The 18905-nt window shown below is 35.2% G+C and overlaps 1 protein-coding gene across 17 annotated transcripts in view; it reads left to right on the forward strand.

Annotated features, from left to right (window-relative positions):
• RFX3 (regulatory factor X3) overlaps positions 1-18905 on the forward strand; it is a 309752-nt gene that overhangs the window by 252695 nt on the left and 38152 nt on the right. For all 17 annotated transcript variants that reach the window (XM_081502430.1, XM_081502365.1, XM_081502308.1 and 14 more), the window contains 6 exons: positions 4220-4341; positions 6065-6177; positions 10264-10379; positions 10817-10971; positions 14922-15019; positions 17958-18107. In XM_081502430.1, the coding sequence (XP_081358556.1) occupies positions 4220-4341; positions 6065-6177; positions 10264-10379; positions 10817-10971; positions 14922-15019; positions 17958-18107 (754 nt within the window). The remainder of the gene's footprint in view (positions 1-4219; positions 4342-6064; positions 6178-10263; positions 10380-10816; positions 10972-14921; positions 15020-17957; positions 18108-18905) is intronic.

Consider the following 18905-nt stretch of genomic DNA (forward strand, 5'->3'; position numbering starts at 1 on the left):
ATACTTTACCTATAGTAAAGTAGATATTTGTTAACTAGGTTTGCTATTTGTTAAGATCAATTGATGGTCTGATACAGTGGAAGGTGTTACCTTGAGCATTCATTCATACATTCATTTAATCATCCACCATCTATTCAGAGATAGTTATTTACATTCCAAATATAGTTTATTGAAAAAAATTGAGAAGTGACTTATAAAAATGACTTTTCTGTAATGTTATGGTTCCATTTCTACAACAATGGACTGAATGAATTTATTATTGGGCCAAGATGCTCCTATAGACTAGTTCTGTGAAGACTACTTAAGAAATATATGAGAAGCTAGTTAAAATAATAAATCCCTAATCCCCATTCTCAAGTATTTTGTTAGATAGATCTAGGGTAAGCCTAGCATTTGAATTTTTTTGAAACCTACCCAGATAATGATATATAAATAGCTTTCAAAACCTAATATAATATCATCTATAACTGTTTCTTCCAAGAAGAGTCAGTTACCATGTGTATTTGTTTATCTTATGTTTAATGTGGCTATTCAACTTCCTATTAAACTCCCTCCTTCTCTGGGAAGCCCCATTTCTTCCAAGAAGAGTCAGTTACCATGTGTATTTGTTTATCTTATGTTTAATGTGGCTATTCAACTTCCTATTAAACTCCCTCCTTCTCTGGGAAGCCCCAGTGCTCTGAAATAATGGCAGGGATAGGATGTTATCCTTAGATAGGACGTCAGGAAAATGAACATCTAGCTTTCCTCAGTTCAATATTTCTAATTTCTCGGGGTTTCTAAGTATCAATTTAGCACCAGACAATACCTGGCATTTGGAAATGCCACTACTTGGAAAAGTCAGCACTGCCTGGAAGCTCTCTCTTATTTATAGGCCCACACTCATACTGTTCTTGTATGTGAGCCATATACCTGCCCTTCCAATGTCATTCTTTTTTTAATATTTATCTGTTTGGCTGCATCAGGTTTTAGTTGTAGCATGTGACATCTTTTATCGCGGTGCATGGACTCTGGCTGTGGCACTCCAGAGTGCACAGGCTTCAGCAGTTGTGGATTGTGGGCTCTGAAGTGCTTTGAAGAGTGCAGTCTCTCTAGTTGTGATGTGTGGGCTTTGTTGCTCCGTGGCATATGGGATCATAAGTTTCCCCACCAGTGATCGAACCCATGTCCTCTGCGTTGCAAGGTGGGTTCTTAACCACTAGACCACCACAGAAATCTCTTTTGTCATTCTTTATGTCACAAAACCCTCCCAAACTTGTCTTCACATTTTTTTCTGAAGAGATACAACATAAGTTTCTGGCATATAGGGGTCCTATTACCAAGGCAAAGGGCTTCTCTAGTGGCTCAGACGGTAAATAGTCTGCCTGCAATGTAGGAGACTTGGGTTTGATCCCTGAGTCAGGAAGATCTCCTGGAGAGGGAAATGGCAGCCCTCTCCAATATTCTTGCCTAGTAAAGCCCATGGCTGGAGGAGCCTGGTGGGCTACAGTTTATGGATCTCAAAGAGTCGGACACAACTGAGTGACTAACACTTTATTATTACCCAGGCAAGCAAAAATAGAAACACTTATTGCATTTTCACCCAATCCATTCAATCCATCATTCACTTTGCAACCCTTACTCTATGGTTAGAATTAAACCTCCTATTGCCCAGTTTTGAATGTATTTTCTTTTTTTTTTCTTCACCTCTTCTTTATAAGATTTGTTCTTAAGTACTGACCTGCAGAATTTCTCCAGAATTAACTTATTTCCTTTTTGTCTACAAGCTAATCTTAGTGAATTTTTGCATCTCCTGTATAATAGAATATACCTCTGATCAGTGCTTCCCACTCAATATCATTATTATTAAGCATAATCATTCATTAATTATCATGTATTGTGATTTTGAGTGCTTATGAAAAATACCTCTTTCTCGTTTGGAACTTCTGCTGTCTACATATTTCCGAGGAAGTAGATCATTTTCCTTGCAGACTATAGGCTTGCTAAGCACTGTGCGCAAGTAGAAGGTGATACAGCATCTGTACAATGTCTGTATGTCCGTCTAAGGTGAATATATGTCATATCCTTTTATGGTCCTTGATATTTGCACCTACTAAACATCTGTAGTATACTAGATGCTGTGCAGGACAAAGGAAACTGATAAAGCATAGCTGGACAAAGTCTAATAATTACTCTCTCATCCTACATTGAAAATTAATATAATTGAAGACTATAGGAAATATTTCCATTTTTCTCTTCTCCGGAGTAAGTAATTCAAGTCCCTTTAACCACTTTTGTTTATTAACTCCATGATCCCCAAACTCTATTACATAAATGAAGAAACATGGTTAAACAATTTTAGCTTCTTTTATTAGTGATATAAAATTTCATAGTTGAAAAAGGGAGGCTAAAATCAAATGAAACCTGGAATGGATCAATGAGGATAAAAGCTTCTCTAACTGTATTCCCTAAAGATAAAATCATTAAAGTCTTCTCGAACAGAATGGTTAGCAACTGCTCCCCCACAAAAGTACGCAAAGTTCTTGCCTCACAAAGGATTTTTTTTTTTTTGCCTAAGATGATTCTTAAGGAGGAAAAAAATCAGAAAAACATTCTTTTTTTTTTTTTTTTAATAAATGGCACTTCTAGCACACTACAGTATTAAACCGTGTATTATTTCTTGATGTGGCCCCAATTGAAAAGTACTTTCAGATGTTTTTTTCCATTGTATAAAAGAATAGGCTTGAGTTCTTTTATATCATTAGAAAATAACAACCAACATTTTGGTGTACAGGGTCATCACTAAAGTGATAACAAGAATGAAGTGTGTTGTATCCTTTGTTCACCTTGTTCATCTTCTGACTTTATTTTTGCTTTTCATATAGTTCTTTGTGAGATTCCTGTCACATAAAAAATACAAGTAAATGTCATTATGAGTGACTCTGCAGTTTTTCATGGAAGTTTCATTTATCTAAGTCATAATAACATTCAATGTTGAATTACTTCCTAAGGCAACCTCAACATTAGTTTGTGTGATGTTTCACCAGATCCATTCATTTCCTATCTGTTGTCAGACTGTAGGCATCTTTGAGTATATCTTGTTCATATATTGGGGACATTGCTACTCACAATAACTTCACATTAACACACTATTAACAGTTAACTTACGATATCAATGTAAGAGTCAAATATCTGCATGGTAAAACTATTAGGTGGTTCTGTTTATAAATATATTTAGAAATGAGGAGAAATGGAAGGACAAACACCATAAAGTACATAAGTGTAAATAGTAAACATTGTAGATTTTAACATTTTCTTTCATTTATCTGTTTTTTTAAATTTCTAAAATGAATAAAAATATTTGAGATCTTAGAAGAAATTATAGTTGCTGCTTATTTCTTATTTTATATTTGCTTATCTTAGGAGACTTACCTATGCATTTTTCTTATGGTATTTCTCTCCCAAGCATCTTTCTTTCTTGCCTATGCTGTTGAAGCATATTTTTTGTATTTTAACAGTCTGGAAAGTTCTTGAGTTTATATGACTAGAACCTAAAGACAAATACATAACTATAGGTGACTTTGATTCTTTTTACTTTTTTAAATTTAATGACTCAGGTTTATAGATGGATTTTTGCATGCATTTTGCTACAAGCTGATGCTTATGGTCTTTGTATTTGCAGATGTGGATAGAAGTCAAGGGAGATGAATGTGTTGAGATGCATGGGAGGCTTTAGGTGATACGGAAAACAGTATGGTTGAGTTTTAGGCTGAACCACATTTTGGATGTATTAATTAAATAAAAGCCATTTTAAACATTTCTCAGGCCCAAATTCCTAGATTTTAATTCAAATTCACATCCCAATGTATTTAAAATGTTTCTCCCTTGATCCATTGGCCATTAAGAATTATGTTCAAATAGTGTATTAAAAGTATAATCATGGACTTCCTTGCCACTGCTGTCCAAAGAAATACCTCATAATTCTTTCATTCTTAGCTAAATTTCTGAATTTTCGAAAATGGGTGCCCTTCCTAAGTGCTTCTCCTTCTTTTTTCTTTTTACAATTTAAAAAATTTCCTCATCCTAACTTTATGAGACTATTAAGGAAAAAAATCTTTTACAACTATCATGAGACAGTAAAAGAAGATAAAACAAAATTGAATGCCTTGGGAGTTTTGTGTAGTACAAAAAAGCAAGGAATAATTTGGTTTATTTGTTTTTTCCCATCTAATATTTTTAGGTACAAGCCTATGCAGAAAGTGGATGGGGTTGCAGATGGTTTCACAGGAAGTGGTCAACAGACAGGCACATCTGTTGAGCAAACTGTAATTGCCCAAAGTCAACATCATCAACAGTTTTTAGGTATGTTAAGGTGTAATGTGTATTAGTTGTTATTAGAATTTTGAAAGCAAGAGAACTACAATAGTGTTTTATCCAAGTACCATGTCTATTACAGATATTAATTATATAGATTTTTTGTGTGCTGAAACTATGCACATTATGTGATAGTTCTAGTTCATTTCTACTTTTTTTGTGTCTGCTAGACTTATTTTTAAAAATCTCGAGCTATGTAAAACTTTTAAATTCGTATGAATTAAAGGCTTATTTCTGTGGAATTGTTTCCCAGAATTTGCATTAATTGGGCATTTGTGATCAAAATTGTGTTGTAGTTTCAGTAGTATTAGCAACTTCAAGTGCCAAAAGCAATTCTCATTTCCTATGTAGAAAGTTTCATGTGCATACAATCTCAGATTAGAAAAAATTATTATAAACTTTTAAGTAATTTATTCTTTTCAATTGATCATAGTATTTCCTATTTTTGTAATTTTGTAAATGGTGTACATGTTTCTTGTTACTTAAGAGTTAAGGAAGTGGAACTTGAACATTTTGCATATTCCTGTAAAAGCTAAAAGTGCAAAATGGCATTTTGCACTTTAATTGACAGCTTTTCTAGAGATGAACATGCATAGTTTCGGTACAACAGATCAAAATTAGTAGAATATATCAGAGTGTGTGTATGTGTCTGTGTGTGTGTATATGTGTCTATGTGCACTTTCTGACAAAGACAACTAAAATGTACTCTCAGGACAGAATAGCTACTGAAGTATGAAAACATTATGGCAGCATTCCCAAACTAGAGTCTTCAAGTATATTCTTATAGACAGACCCATGAGTTCTCAACAAGAATTTTTATGTTTCTCATTTTATGTTCTTATTTCAACTATAATCTTTAAAAAAAAAAAGCATATTTTGGATTACCTAGAAGACTAGAACGAATACTGTTCTGAAAATTTAGTTTCCACGTTTGTATTTGAATCTATGATAAGGCTGGCACCAAAGTGTATTGCATTAATTGTCCAGAGCTAATGAGAAAAGAACAGAGACTTACTATGTAAATTACGCCTTCATCCCAAGGGAAGGCTAAATGATGTCCCAGTGCTCTGTGTGGAGGAAAGTTTCACAGCTCATTTGAATATAGAAGCATAATGGGAGAACCAGCCACCATGAAGTATGTGTTGGTTGTCAAACTCAAAAGGTCCTGCACTGTAGCAGTCAGTACCATATTCATGTCATGAAAGATTTGGTTACAGGACAGCAGCAGCATCTATCATATAAATTAACATTGTTAAGTTTAATGTTATCTTTTTAGGTTTTTTTATACTTACTTTGTAGGTCTTTTGGTTTATGATTATATGAGAGGTATAAGCATAATGAGTTTAAAGCTAATGTATTTTGTATACCTAAGTAACAAAATGATAAAAATAACTAAAATTGATACTGGCCAGCTTAAGGTATTTTTCTTATCATAGGGGTCCTGTATTGAGAGACACTGTGATATGTTATTTCCAGTATAATCATAGTGAACATTTAGTTTCTCCAAAATTTTAAAAGTATTCCCTCTATTCTTTTGTGCTGCTGCTGCTGTAAGTTTTGTTTCTAAAATACTAGTATGAAAAGTCCTTGCTTTTTGGACCTCTGACCTTTAATTTTTTTTTCCTTTTTAGTCTGCTTAAATTTTCCTTCATTAGTCTTTAATTGGCACCATCCACAGTAACTTTTTTCCATTGTGTTGTCATGGTAACAGATGCATCTCGAGCACTTCCAGAGTTTGGAGAAGTTGAAATCTCTTCTCTGCCAGATGGTACTACCTTTGAGGATATCAAGTCACTGCAGAGTCTTTATCGAGAGCACTGTGAGGTAGGTCTTTTCAAAACATAGTATGGACACAAGCTAAGTTTCTCCAGACAACTGGCTAAAACAAATATTCCAACATATTCCTAGAGGACAGATGAAGTTAGTTCATATTTCTTTGAACACTGATAAGCTGTTTTTTTCTTCTTGTCTCAAACTGGAGAAGTGAAGAATGCAGGAAGGGGAGAATAAATTTTACTTTCCATCCTCTTAGCCTAGTCTGATACGAATCCTTTGATGAAGCAGTTCCACTTCTAGGTATTCATCCTAGAAAAATGCTTACATGTGGTTGAAGAGATAAGTGTATAGGGAACTTGTTGCATTATGGTTTTTAATTAAAAAGATTGATTATAACTTCAGTATCTAACAGAGAACTGAATAAATAAAATATGGTATAATCTATGGAGTGGAATGCTATGCAACCATTAGAAGGAATAGGCAACTCTAAATGTACTTTTGTGGAACAAGCTCCAGGATTTATTTTTAAGAGAAAAGGCAAGATGTAAAACAGTGAGTATAGCATACTATTGTTTTCATGAAAAAGAACATGCTGTGTACATCTCTCCAGAAGAAAGAACAAAATATTAATGCTGGTTGGCTTTGGGATCAAACCTGAGTTTAAGGAGTCAGGGGAAAGAGACTTAATTTTTTAATACACCCTTTTTAATCTTCTGAACTTTATATCATAAGTATGTATTTTTATCAAAAACTATTTTCTAGAAATATTTTATAAAGCACTTCAAGCGTTCCTTCCATGGATCATTGAGGCTCTAGTTTTGCTTGTTTCGTTTTTGCCCCTTGAGTCTTCTCTTAGTGTTTTCCATCCCTCCTCCTACTTACTTTCTGTTTATCCCAGATCATAATTGGATACATTGTCTCCAGGAGGTGAATTCTCTCCAGGTCCACATATACTGGCCGCTTACCTGGCAGAAAGAAGATAGCAGATTGCAACAGGAGTTTTCTAAAGTATCCCTCATTTTCAAAGAGAAACTGTTTAGAATTTAAGTAGCTTTATTCCAGGGTTATTTATGATCTACTTAGAAGTAAAAGATAATCCTTGGGCAGTCCTCCTGACTGCTGACGATGCAGTATGTAGTGAGAAGTCTCAGCTCATAGCATTCACAAGTTTTTTTTCCCCACTCCAGAAATAAGAACTGCTTGAGTGAATCTGAGTGCTTGTCAAGGGTGCTAGGTTATTAACAACCAAGGGCAAGCTCTCTCCTTATTAACAAACCATGTGCATTAAGTATTTTTCAACAAGTCCCGCCAGTTTGTTCCCAACGTTTCTTGTTATGATGAAAAACATTGTCCATTTCTCTTCCACTGCTGTACTTTTCCCAGTATTAGAAAATTTCTGGATGATCCTTACTTATCAAGAAAAAGAAACTTCTTTCTTGCTTTCTATGTGAATATCATGTCTATTCAAAGGTTTACGTAAAGATGCTTTAATCATTTTCTCAATGCTCTGTGTTCAGGTTAAACTCGCTTCAAGCAACCCAGCCTATACAAATATAATTTAGATTTTTTTAAAGTTTGTCATATTATTCAAAATATAACTTGGGAAATGATTATTTACATCTCTAAAGAATATACACTAAAACTAATCTAAATGAAAAACTCCCCCAGTAAGATGAAAATATTATTTGGATTATAAAATTTTCATTAATTATCAGGAATACTCTCTATGAGGGCTTCCCAGGTGGCACTAGTGGTAAAGAGCCTGCCTGCCAATGCAGAAGACATTTGAGGTGTGTGTTCCATCCCTGAGTCGGGAAGATCCCCTGGAGTATGGCATGGCAACGCACTCCAGTATTCTTGCCTGGATAATCCCATGGCCAGAGGAACCTGGCAAGCTACAGTCCATAGGGCCACAAAGAATTGGATGCAACTTAGCACGCACCTACTCTATATGAATAGAAATCAACATTTATAGTAATTAATCTGCATGGGAAATGGCAGTTCATAGAATGATCCTCATTTGTTTCAGAATTACCAGTATTCACGGCCACTCTCATGGAGCATAACGTCATATATGAAAAGGAAGTCTCTAATTATTGTTTCCTGTCACACTTCTAAACTTTGGATGGACAGGTGCCTGGGTCTCAGATCCAGTCCTGTAAATGGTTGTTTGCCTTAGGCTAGTGGAATCAGAATTATTTTAAACTATATTTGCCATACATTTTAGCCTGAACAAATTTAAAGGTGGGTGGACAAATGACAAAACGTTTTATTCATTTGTGAATGAGGCTGATACAAATGTCCTTTTTGACAGAATTATTTGAGGTTATTTAATTTGAAGAGATACTTAACTTAAGGTGCACTGAATTTGTTACTTGCCTTATTTTATTTCATATTTCCTATTGTTTATGTTTTTAAGAAAGATTAACATACCTGTTTGACTGTTATTTGGAATTCTCACAGTTGGTTTATCAAAGATACTTTGAAAGGATCACTGGTTATGTAAGGAACAAATATAATTTTCAACACAAGTTGCTATAACAGTAATTTTTCCTTTCAATATATGCATAGTGTTCTTACAGCAGTCTCATAACTAGAGACATATAAGGTATTAGATCAGATATTACTAGTTGCTCCGTTAATAGACGCCTGTCAGAAGAAGCCTAAGTTAGAATCTTTCGAGAAAGCAGCTATAATAATTTGCCTCCTGAGAAGGTTTTGGGTTATGCTGGGAGCAGCCACATCTGGATGCCCTTTACTTTCAGGGCTTGCTTTTGCATTTTTATTGTTGCTGATATTAAAGAGTGAGGAGTGTGATATTAATTTGTCCCCTTCCCTTCATTTTCATTATCCAACTACTTGCAACATTTCCTACTAGTTCCCAGAACATGCTCCCAAACAGATTTTACTTAATATTTGAATTGGTCTCAAAGTGTCTCTGTATAGAACATCAGTTATTCTCTGTACCATGCACAAGGCCAGGTCTACACAGGTAGCACATACTCCAGCATTAGGAAGTCATGGTTTCCTCTTTCTTCCTTCAATGTTCAGATTGATTCTCTCAGTTGCTTCTTATTGTCTCTTAGCTTCTGTGAATTTTGCAGATCTTGAAGGCGTTGTTTTATGTGTTTTTGTTCTCATGCTGATGACATCAAACACATTATACTGAGGACTTGTCTTTAATATTCAAAACAATCACAGAATCACGTGATCTTTGCACAAATAAGTTATTTAGTTTACGACTGCTTTTATCTGAAGGCAAATTTGCAGACTAATTGCAATGACAGGGTGAAATTAAATATGATCATCAAAAGCTAATGAAAGTGGCAAATTTTAGCATCATCGAAAAAAATATCCTGATGGCAGCTGGAGATCTAGGAGATAAAATTAAGGAGAAGGAGAGGTGAGGCCCATGCCCTCAAGGTTAGAAAAGGAAAGATAGTCTTATAGCTTCTCTCTAAAGGGAGTGTGTGCAAAGAGGATTGAATGGAAGGCACTGTGTGACCACAGAGAGGCTTTTTTTCTACCAAGACAGGCACTACCCTTGGAAGGTCAGCCTAATTCTAGTTTCTACCCCCAGCCTCTGCTTGGCTAGGATAGTGCTTCAGAAGCCATGGTCGGCAGCCCTAGACCAAGCTAACTTAGCCCTAACTCCATCTGCCATGCACAGACACCTCCAACACCTTTATCTTTTGCCCTCTTTTATGACCAGTGGACACAGTCCAGTGAAGGCTGATGTGAGTCAAATCTATGTTCTGTGCCCGTATGAATCTGAGAATAATAAGAGTGGAGGCAACCAGGGAAGCAATGGGTTAATGGGTGAAAGAAAAGTTAGGGAAGCAAGCATGAAAATGGAGAAAAAAGAGGTAAAAATAAGGGTGGGGTGTGAGGTCATTCTGAGAGGAATACAAGTTACCCTTCTTAATCATTTATTTATGAGATATTTTCCTCTTCATCTCTAGCTAATCTCTTTTGTGTTCCCATTTCCATTGGCAAAACTTAGTCCAGTTTCACTGTGTCTGTTTATGAGCCCAAAAGTATCTTTACCTTTTAAGTCTTGTTACAGTATGTACTCCTCATACATCCCCATAAGTAATTTTGTAAGGTAATATCGATAACCATTTTGTTTTGTAGGCAATATTGGATGTTGTTGTGAATCTTCAGTTTAGCCTGATAGAAAAATTGTGGCAAACATTCTGGCGCTATTCTCCCTCAACTCCAGCTGACGGCACTACCATTACCGAGTCAAGGTCAGAATCAATATGCTTTTCCAATTCATTTTCATGGCTGAGTAGATGTCACAGCTAATAAATTAGAGATATGTATACCAGTTGTGAACCTTACCTGATAACCTTAATTGAATAGATTGAAATAAACCACAAAGTACTCTCTTGAGGTTTCGGCGTGTGTATTATAGCTCCCATTTTTATTGATTTGGGGGACTGTGGTAGAACTATTTCATCCTCATGGGTTTAGTATCATATCTGCCTTTCATACCGTCAGAAAGTCTTAACGTGCATAGGCAGCTCCGGGGGAGTATTTTATATATCCAGCCATATGGCACCAGGGCAGTGGTGGTATAGTTCTAACCTCAGTAATATTTGATAAACTAAAACTATTTTTAAAGTCCATTTTCTTTTTTATCCTCATTTGCCATCTATTCATTTGCTACATTTATTCACACCAGCAATCTGAGTGAAATAGAAAGTCGACTTCCGAAAGCAAAGCTGATAACTCTGTGCAAACATGAGTCTATCCTGAAATGGATGTGTAACTGTGACCATGGGATGTACCAGGCTTTGGTGGAGATTCTCATCCCCGACGTCCTTAGACCTATTCCTAGTAAGTTAAATGCAGACAAATACGGATGCTTTTGTTCTCCTACATTCCACCCAGGAAGTTTCGGGTAGTGACGTTGCAAACTAAAGTGATTCTAATCTCATTTAAATTTGCCACGTAGAAAACATGCAACACAGAGTATTGCATGAAAGCAGCCTAGAGCAAAACTGTAGTTAAAAGGGAAAAATTCTCTGTTTTTCAATCTTTCATTTTCTTTTTGACGAAAAAAGACAACCTAAAGATGTGACAGCCCTGATGACTAATTGCAAAAACACTCCCAGGCCAGTCAACCAGTGTGAAAATCATTCTACCCAAGGACACAGCGTCCTTCATGAAGCCCCTGATTTTTGAAATTTGTGATTGCTAGACCAGCCTCTTTCACGGTTGCTTTTGATTTGAAATGAATTTATCTTGGTTTCTACTGAAGTTGAATTTCTTTATAAAAGCATTTACTTTGTCACTGACATCATGTTAAAAACTACAAATGCAGTTTCCATTAACAATAATGGTTAACTGGCATTTTGAGAGAAAAATCTATGTAACTGCACGAGCATTGTATTCCTGCCATGAAGCAAATAGGAATTACAAAGATAAGTTAGATTACTTTTTTAAGTGATAGTGCTTTTTAAGCTACCCTGTTGCAAACAAAGCTATTTTTTTTGCAAGTGTCAGTCTAAAAGCCACTATGGATACATATGTTGGAGGCAGTTGAAATGATTTTAGTCCTACATCTTTATGAGCACATACTAGTAAACTTAACCTTTAGAGAAATGGAACAGAATTGCTACTCTACAGAGACATTAATAAGGTAAAACAATCTTTCAGCTTGTAAAATTAGCAACTGTGTACTTCAAGTACACTATTCACAGTAAATTTGTATTAAAGTATTCCAGAAAATATTTATATAGGAATTTAGTAAGAAAAGGTGAAGATTTAACATTTGTATGTTCATACTTTCTTTTTAAAAATATGGTAGAGTGGAAGATATATATGTTTCCCACCACCTTAAAAAATATGCTTAGATGTACATTTACATATAATATCAATGAACACACACATAAACATACATAAATTTGTACACAAATTTGTACACAAATTAGTTTTTAAAAAATTCAGCTGCCATAGTCTCACGTTGTTATAAATTGCTAATATCTTCTTACTACTGCACCAAGTTTCCTGACTAAAGATTGATTAAAAGTGACATTGTCATGGAAAGTTTCAACATGTAAATTCTCTACTGATTTATGTTCCAGAATCTGATTTTCCTTGTTTTTGTCTTACTACCTGTGCTCTGAGTAATAATCTCTAGAGATGTTTAAGAAAAATTGCATAGGGTAGCTCATTAGCCTATGACATCTTGCCACCAACATAAATTTCTCTCATGAGATATAAGAAAAAAATGTCAGTCAGCACCTTCTTCTTTGAGGCAAATCAACAACATCAGTATTCCTTAAACAATTCTAAAATCTGTTGCTTCTATGTTAGCATCACAAGACTTTAACTTGTAAACTCAGCTGTTACATAACAGAAACCATGTATCAAGTTTAGATGGTTTTAAGCCCCATAATTTTTAAGTACACAATACACACGACCTTTGTTTTTCACAAATTTTTGTTTGAAAAGCATTTTGTTCTGTCTCTGCATCCAGAGAACTCAAATTCAGGAATTTTCGTATAAGTGTAGTTTTATAGTTTCTCTGAAATTACAAGATACGTTAATGTGCCACCCTACCAGGTATTTGGAGTTTTAATTCCTGTTCTATAATAAGGTTTAACAAAAGTAAAGCTTAAAATATAGTTTAAATCACAATCTTCTGATTGTATGCATTTTTGTATTAATCATAAGCAGGCTGAGACAAGTTAGCTTTAGAATAGCTTTAAATTTCTAACCATCCATTCATGAAAAAAAGTTGTCAGTCAATCTGCACAATTTAATCTGACATGAATCCCTATAGAGAGAACGAACTTAATTTCATTTTTCAAAATTTTATTTTCTAGCTACTAGTACTTCACTCTACCATTTACTGTCCAGATGGGATTCCTTTTTTTAGCCAAAAAAAAAAAGTTTGCATATCACACTAATTTAAAGTCAGCTTGAAGCTACTATACTCTAAAATACATTTATCTGAAAATGGAAAAAATAAAGTGAAGTGTAAAAAAATTGTATAAGAACTCAGCTGGTAGCACTTAAATGTACAATTTATGATTTCAGTTAAAGGTGACCCAAAATGTCATTTAATACAAAAAAGTAAAAACTAACAATCATTTGAGATATAAAACATACCTTTTTATTTTATAATCTCCCTAGCATTAAATTTGTCTAGATAAAAGAAGACCCATATTAAAATTTTTAAAGTAGCCTTTCCCAGTTCTTGTTTTTTTCAGATTAAATAATTATTAATTAGAGAAAAATACATAATACAGATAGTCAAACTGAATCTTGAACAAAATTTTACTGACTTTCAAAAAGGGTCTTTAATTTTTTTTCACTCTTTTTCATTTCCATTCATGCCTGCCCTCCATGGTTCTAGTACATAATACAGCAGAATAATATTTTTCTTTCTTTTTTCTTTTTGGCTAATGTGGGAAGCTTTGGAAATTTCAAAAACTTAGCTCTCAAGAAATTTCCAACTCAGGGTTTCCAATGGATGATTCTCATGTTTAAAATCTGCACTACTTGAGTATTTTTCCAAAAAAAAGGTAGCCATTTAAATCTTTTTTGTCATTTGACCACTTAAATAAATAACTTTTAAAAATTAGTTATTTATTATTGGATCGGTATAATTTATATCTGATGCAAGCAATTTGAGTAAGCTAAATTATGTCTAACTCTGCTTTAACAAAAGTAATAAAGATGCATGTCAGACTATTTTGAGCACAGAAGAAAAATGAGGGAATTTGATCCCATCATTAACATTAATACTCTTGGGGGCCTTGGGTAAAAATGTGATTTCTCTGTCTCTTGTCGTGGACTACCAACTGTACTACCTACCCGCATTATAGGGAACCCACAAGGATTTGCTTTGTGTTGTGGGTGCTTCAGACATTAAATGTCTTAAACAACTCCCTATACCTTGTAGCCTTGGGCACAGATGAAGTGAAATGCTCTGACTGAATTACTTGTTGAACAAGAGAAGAATTCTGTTTCCTATCTCAGTAAGGGATCTCAGTAAGCAGATCCCTTCGTATAAAATAATCGTAGTCACCCCTGATACTGGAAAATGCTTCCAATCGTTTTATGACCACCATAAAAGTTGCATTCATGGGACCTATACTTATTCAGGTTTTAACAGAGATGCAAGGAATATGGAACAGACTATTTTAGGAATATCTTAAGAATACTGGTCTCTGTGACAGCAGTTTTATCACAGTAATCTTTTATCGCTACCTGCCAGTGAGATGGAGAATAGTTATCCAGAATATCAAGTCAGGCAATTTTAATTTTACCTTACTTTTCAACAACAGTGAGAGATAACTACTCTAATTGACATGTTCTAATGTAAAGAGATGCATAGAGAAAGCTTTGCATTGTTTTCTTTCTAGCTAAAGAAATGAAAATAAGAGCTTGAAAAAAGTCAGCAGATTTCTAAAGACAATACTTAGCCTTTGAGCAAAAAGCTGTTTTTGAAAAGAGTATTTTGTCTAAGTTAGAAAATTCCATAAGTATATTCACAACTGGTATATGTTGCTATAAGCAAAAAACGCTTGAATGTTTTCATTTCCCAACAAAGTGTCATAAGTATCTGGGAACAAAATAGCTTTAAGACAAAAAAAGCCCACGATATAATATTTGGATTCTTTCAAAGTTAGGAATAATGTTAAATAAAGTCTTGTTAATGAGAATAAGTTCTGTGCTATTTCGAATTTTATGGTTGTATGTTTTCCCTTATTCTAGCATAAAGATTAATGTTCTTTGGTATTTGTTTCGTTCTGCTTCTGTTCTTTAACATTCAGGTGCCTTGACCCAAGCCATTCGAAATTTTGCAAAAAGCCTTGAAGGTTGGCTTTCCAATGCCATGAACAATATTCCGCAAAGAATGATACAAACCAAGGTACACTTTCATGTCCTTGCCTTTTCTTCTGTGTTTAGGAAATGAACTATGAATTTTAAATCTGTCCTATCAAATGATGTTATGTGAAATATAGCATTGATTTTTATATTTGTATTTTATAACCATGTGGCAAAGAACTTCACAAGATATGTTGTTTGATAATGCTCCTTTCAGAGAGACTGTAGGTGTGATGTATTTATCAGCCCTTTTCTAAAGTGTATATTTCAGGTTGCTTAATTCAAATATTGAAAAGAATAGCCTAGAATGTGCAAATAATTTCCATTTGAATGAGTTTTAGATTTTTTTTTAAGTCCCCTACTATACTTGTATTCTGAAAATAATAACCATTTTGCTTTTCAGGATGTTTTGTTTTTAACACTGGAGAATGCTTTTGTGAATCAAGTAATCATTTCTTAAAGAGAACCGTTATCTCATAGTTGAGTATATTTCAGGAATATGGATTATTTAGCTAGAGATATGAATTCTACTCTTCACTTTTTCCCCTACTAGCCATGTTACTTTAATCTGAGAACACACTTGACAGATTGGACTGATTCTGTCTAAACTTTGATAACAAAAATCACATTTGTGGCCTTTTGTCAGGGACTGTATCTCCTGTCAGACTCCAACAATATGCCTTGGCTTTCAGTTTGAAAATGTAGTTGAAGCTCTTGTAGCTGACAAGTCTGTGATAGCACAAGTAACTCTCAGTTCTTCCTGTTTTGGCTTAAGGTTTGCAATAACACATCCGGTCTCTAAAACATACTGAAGGTCACATTTCAGGGACATGCCCATCTTAGATTGTTGCTTGATTGAGCTGTGCTGTCAGTATGGTAGGGCTAACCACATGTGGCTATTTACATTTAAATTTAATTAAATTGCATTAAAATTTTAGTTCTTCAGTCACACTAGCTACATTTCAAGTGCATCTTAACCCATGTGACTAATGGCTACCATATTAGGTAACACATATGTAGAGCATTTCCATCATAGCAGAAATGATTCCATCCGTGGCAGTGCTGTTCTTGAGTGCCACATTGAGGTGAGCAAATAAAGGAGGTGCTCTTTGATTAAGATGATCAGAGGAATGCTTTCCAACTTGCAAAGTCAATCATAGTCATAACAATACTTTCAAATAACTAAAATCATCTCCTACCCCAGTATCATCAAAGTGGTTGTGATAGTAATCCAGCTGCACTATTGGTCATCTCATTGATCTCCAGAATTGATTTGGGTGGTTTCCCTTGGTGAAAGATGTCTTCTGCTACTCCTCTCTCAAGGATGTGCGGCCTTTTTTCAGCTGAGCATTCAGTCAACAAAGATGATCCAGCTGGACAACAGAAACAGCATAATGAGGATGTGACTGGAAGTTGTTATCAAAATGCCTGGATTCATATCCCACCTCTGTACTTTAGTTTCTCTGTAATCTTGATAAGACAGTTAATCTCCCTAAGGTATAACATGTGTCTAATGGGATGTTTATGAGAATTGAACATGGTAATGTATGTTAGACATTTAACACAATGCCTGGCACATAATATGTATTTGATTAGTACAAACCTCAGAGATGGGAAAATGTGAAATATTCTCTCTGAGGATATGTGGATGTCCCCAAGCTCCACATGGTCCTAAAACACTATCAATACAGGGCATCGTTGTCTTGTGGAACATCTACTCCCACTCAGCCAAATGACTGTTCAATCAGTTGCTTGTTTATATACCCACAGTGATTTAATGTCATTCCATCTAATCCTGTAAATACATTAAAATCCTCATCAGATCTGCTATGGAAGTAACAAATTTTCATGAGATCATGACATTTAGATATTTATCTAGACTTTTTTTGTCATTATCTTTGCTATCTTTCAACATAACCTGATTTGTTCAGGGTTTCAGCAGGAAATAAATGGTGTATCAAAAGAAGAATAATTGAAGAAATTTTAATTAGGGTCTGTTTCTAAATGTGTAAACAGTTGAGAAAACCAAGGACTAGCAATAGTGGGGGAAGCCTGCCCATCCCTCGATCTGAACAGGAGAGAACTGATTATGGCATCAGGAGCTCTTCTCTTCTGTCAAGACTGTGGCCTTAGGAAGGAGAGAGCGGAGGTTGTGAGGGAATAAATACTTTGACCACTTTCTTCTGTCCTTCAGTCCCTTTCCAATGCCTCTCATTGACCAAATCCAACTGGAAGCCCAAGGACAAGGGAGGCAGTTAATGTAATATTTCAGTTCGGTCTTCCCGGGCACAGAGCAGAAAAGAGAAGGATAGAAAGTACATTTCAGAGGGCAAACGGGAATTTCTCTGGATAACCCTTTTACATACATCCAAATTCTGAAAAGAAAGAGTTCTTGTTGCTTGTGTCTGAGAAGTTTATTAGCTAATATAGGCATTGAGTTCTCCTATTTCACCTCAAAACTGACCACCCTGACTTCACCTCTATAAAAGAAAGATTAAAAGAGTGAATCTGAATGATAATGCTCTGAAAAGTATATTTTTAATCCAGTTAAAAAGTGGGACTGGAAAGTTTGGTTTTGCAAGTAAAAGGAAAAAATTTTTATTTGCTTAGTTTGTAGTTGACTGTCACACTGAGAATAAGAAATGAAAATCAACATTTTCCCTAATTTCCTAGACTAAGTCATTCCTTGCTGATGATGAGTAGCTACTTGCAAGACCGGTTTAATTAATGGTGCACTCAGATGTCTAAGAATGTGGGAGTTTGTTTTAGCCTTGACCTCAACCTACTGAAAATAAAAATAATACTTGGTTTAGAGGTTTAAATGCTATAATTTACAAGTAAACTGTCTCACCAAATGAGTTTGAAATAAATATCAAAGAGAAGCATTTAAAATTTGGCAAGGGAATAAAGATTTGAAGATTGCAGTGGTTTCTTTTATTGGAGGAGAAAAGAAATCCCAATTTAATTGGGTTTCTTTACAGGTTGCAGCTGTAAGTGCCTTTGCCCAGACTCTGCGAAGATACACGTCGCTCAATCACCTGGCCCAGGCAGCTCGTGCAGTGCTTCAGAACACTTCTCAGATCAACCAGATGCTCAATGACCTCAACCGTGTCGACTTTGCCAATGTCCAGGTACTCTGTTTTCTTTCAGAACAGATCTTTTAATGAAAGATATCCAATATTTTTCTTCTTAATTAGGATCATCATATTTCTTTTCAAAGTTACATCAATTCACAGGCACATCTAGATTCACAATGTCCTGAAAGAGAAGAGTTTTACTCAGCTATAACTTTACTGCTCCTCTGTTATGTGGTTAAAGCCTGGAAAGATTTTTAGTGCTAGACTGCAACATATGTCACCAGGGTTTGCTGAATGATTAATAGAGTAAGGACAGCCATGCTCATTGAAGATTGGTAGGCAAGAGTCAAACCTATGGTAGTCATATATGGATGTGAGAGTTGGACCATAAAGAAAGCTGAGCATCAAAGAATTGATACTTTTGAACTGTGGTGTTGGAGAAGACTCTTGAGAGTCCCTTGGATTTCAAGGATATCAAACTAGTCCATCCTGAAGGAAATCAGTCCTGAATATTCATTGGAAGGACTGATGCTGAAGCTGAAGCTCCAATACTTTGGCCACCTGATGTGAAGAATTGACTCACTGGAAAAGACCCTGATGCTGGGAAAGATTGAAGGCAGGAGGAGAAGGGGACAACAGAGGATAAGATGGTTGGATGGCATCACCAACTTGATGGACATGAGTTTGAGCAAACTCCAGGAGACAGTGGAGGATAGGGAAGCCTGGCGTGCTGCAGATCATGGGGTTGCAAAGAATCAGACATGACTTAGCAACTGAACAGCAACAACAGACGCTAAAATAGGTATTATCAAAAAGATGAATAATAGCAAATGTTAATGAGGATGTGGAGAA

The sequence above is a fragment of the Giraffa tippelskirchi genome, chromosome 1, assembly GCF_054371585.1.
Source record: "Giraffa tippelskirchi isolate mGirTip1 chromosome 1, T2T-mGirTip1v1.2.pri, whole genome shotgun sequence".
Lineage (NCBI taxonomy): Eukaryota > Metazoa > Chordata > Mammalia > Artiodactyla > Giraffidae > Giraffa > Giraffa tippelskirchi.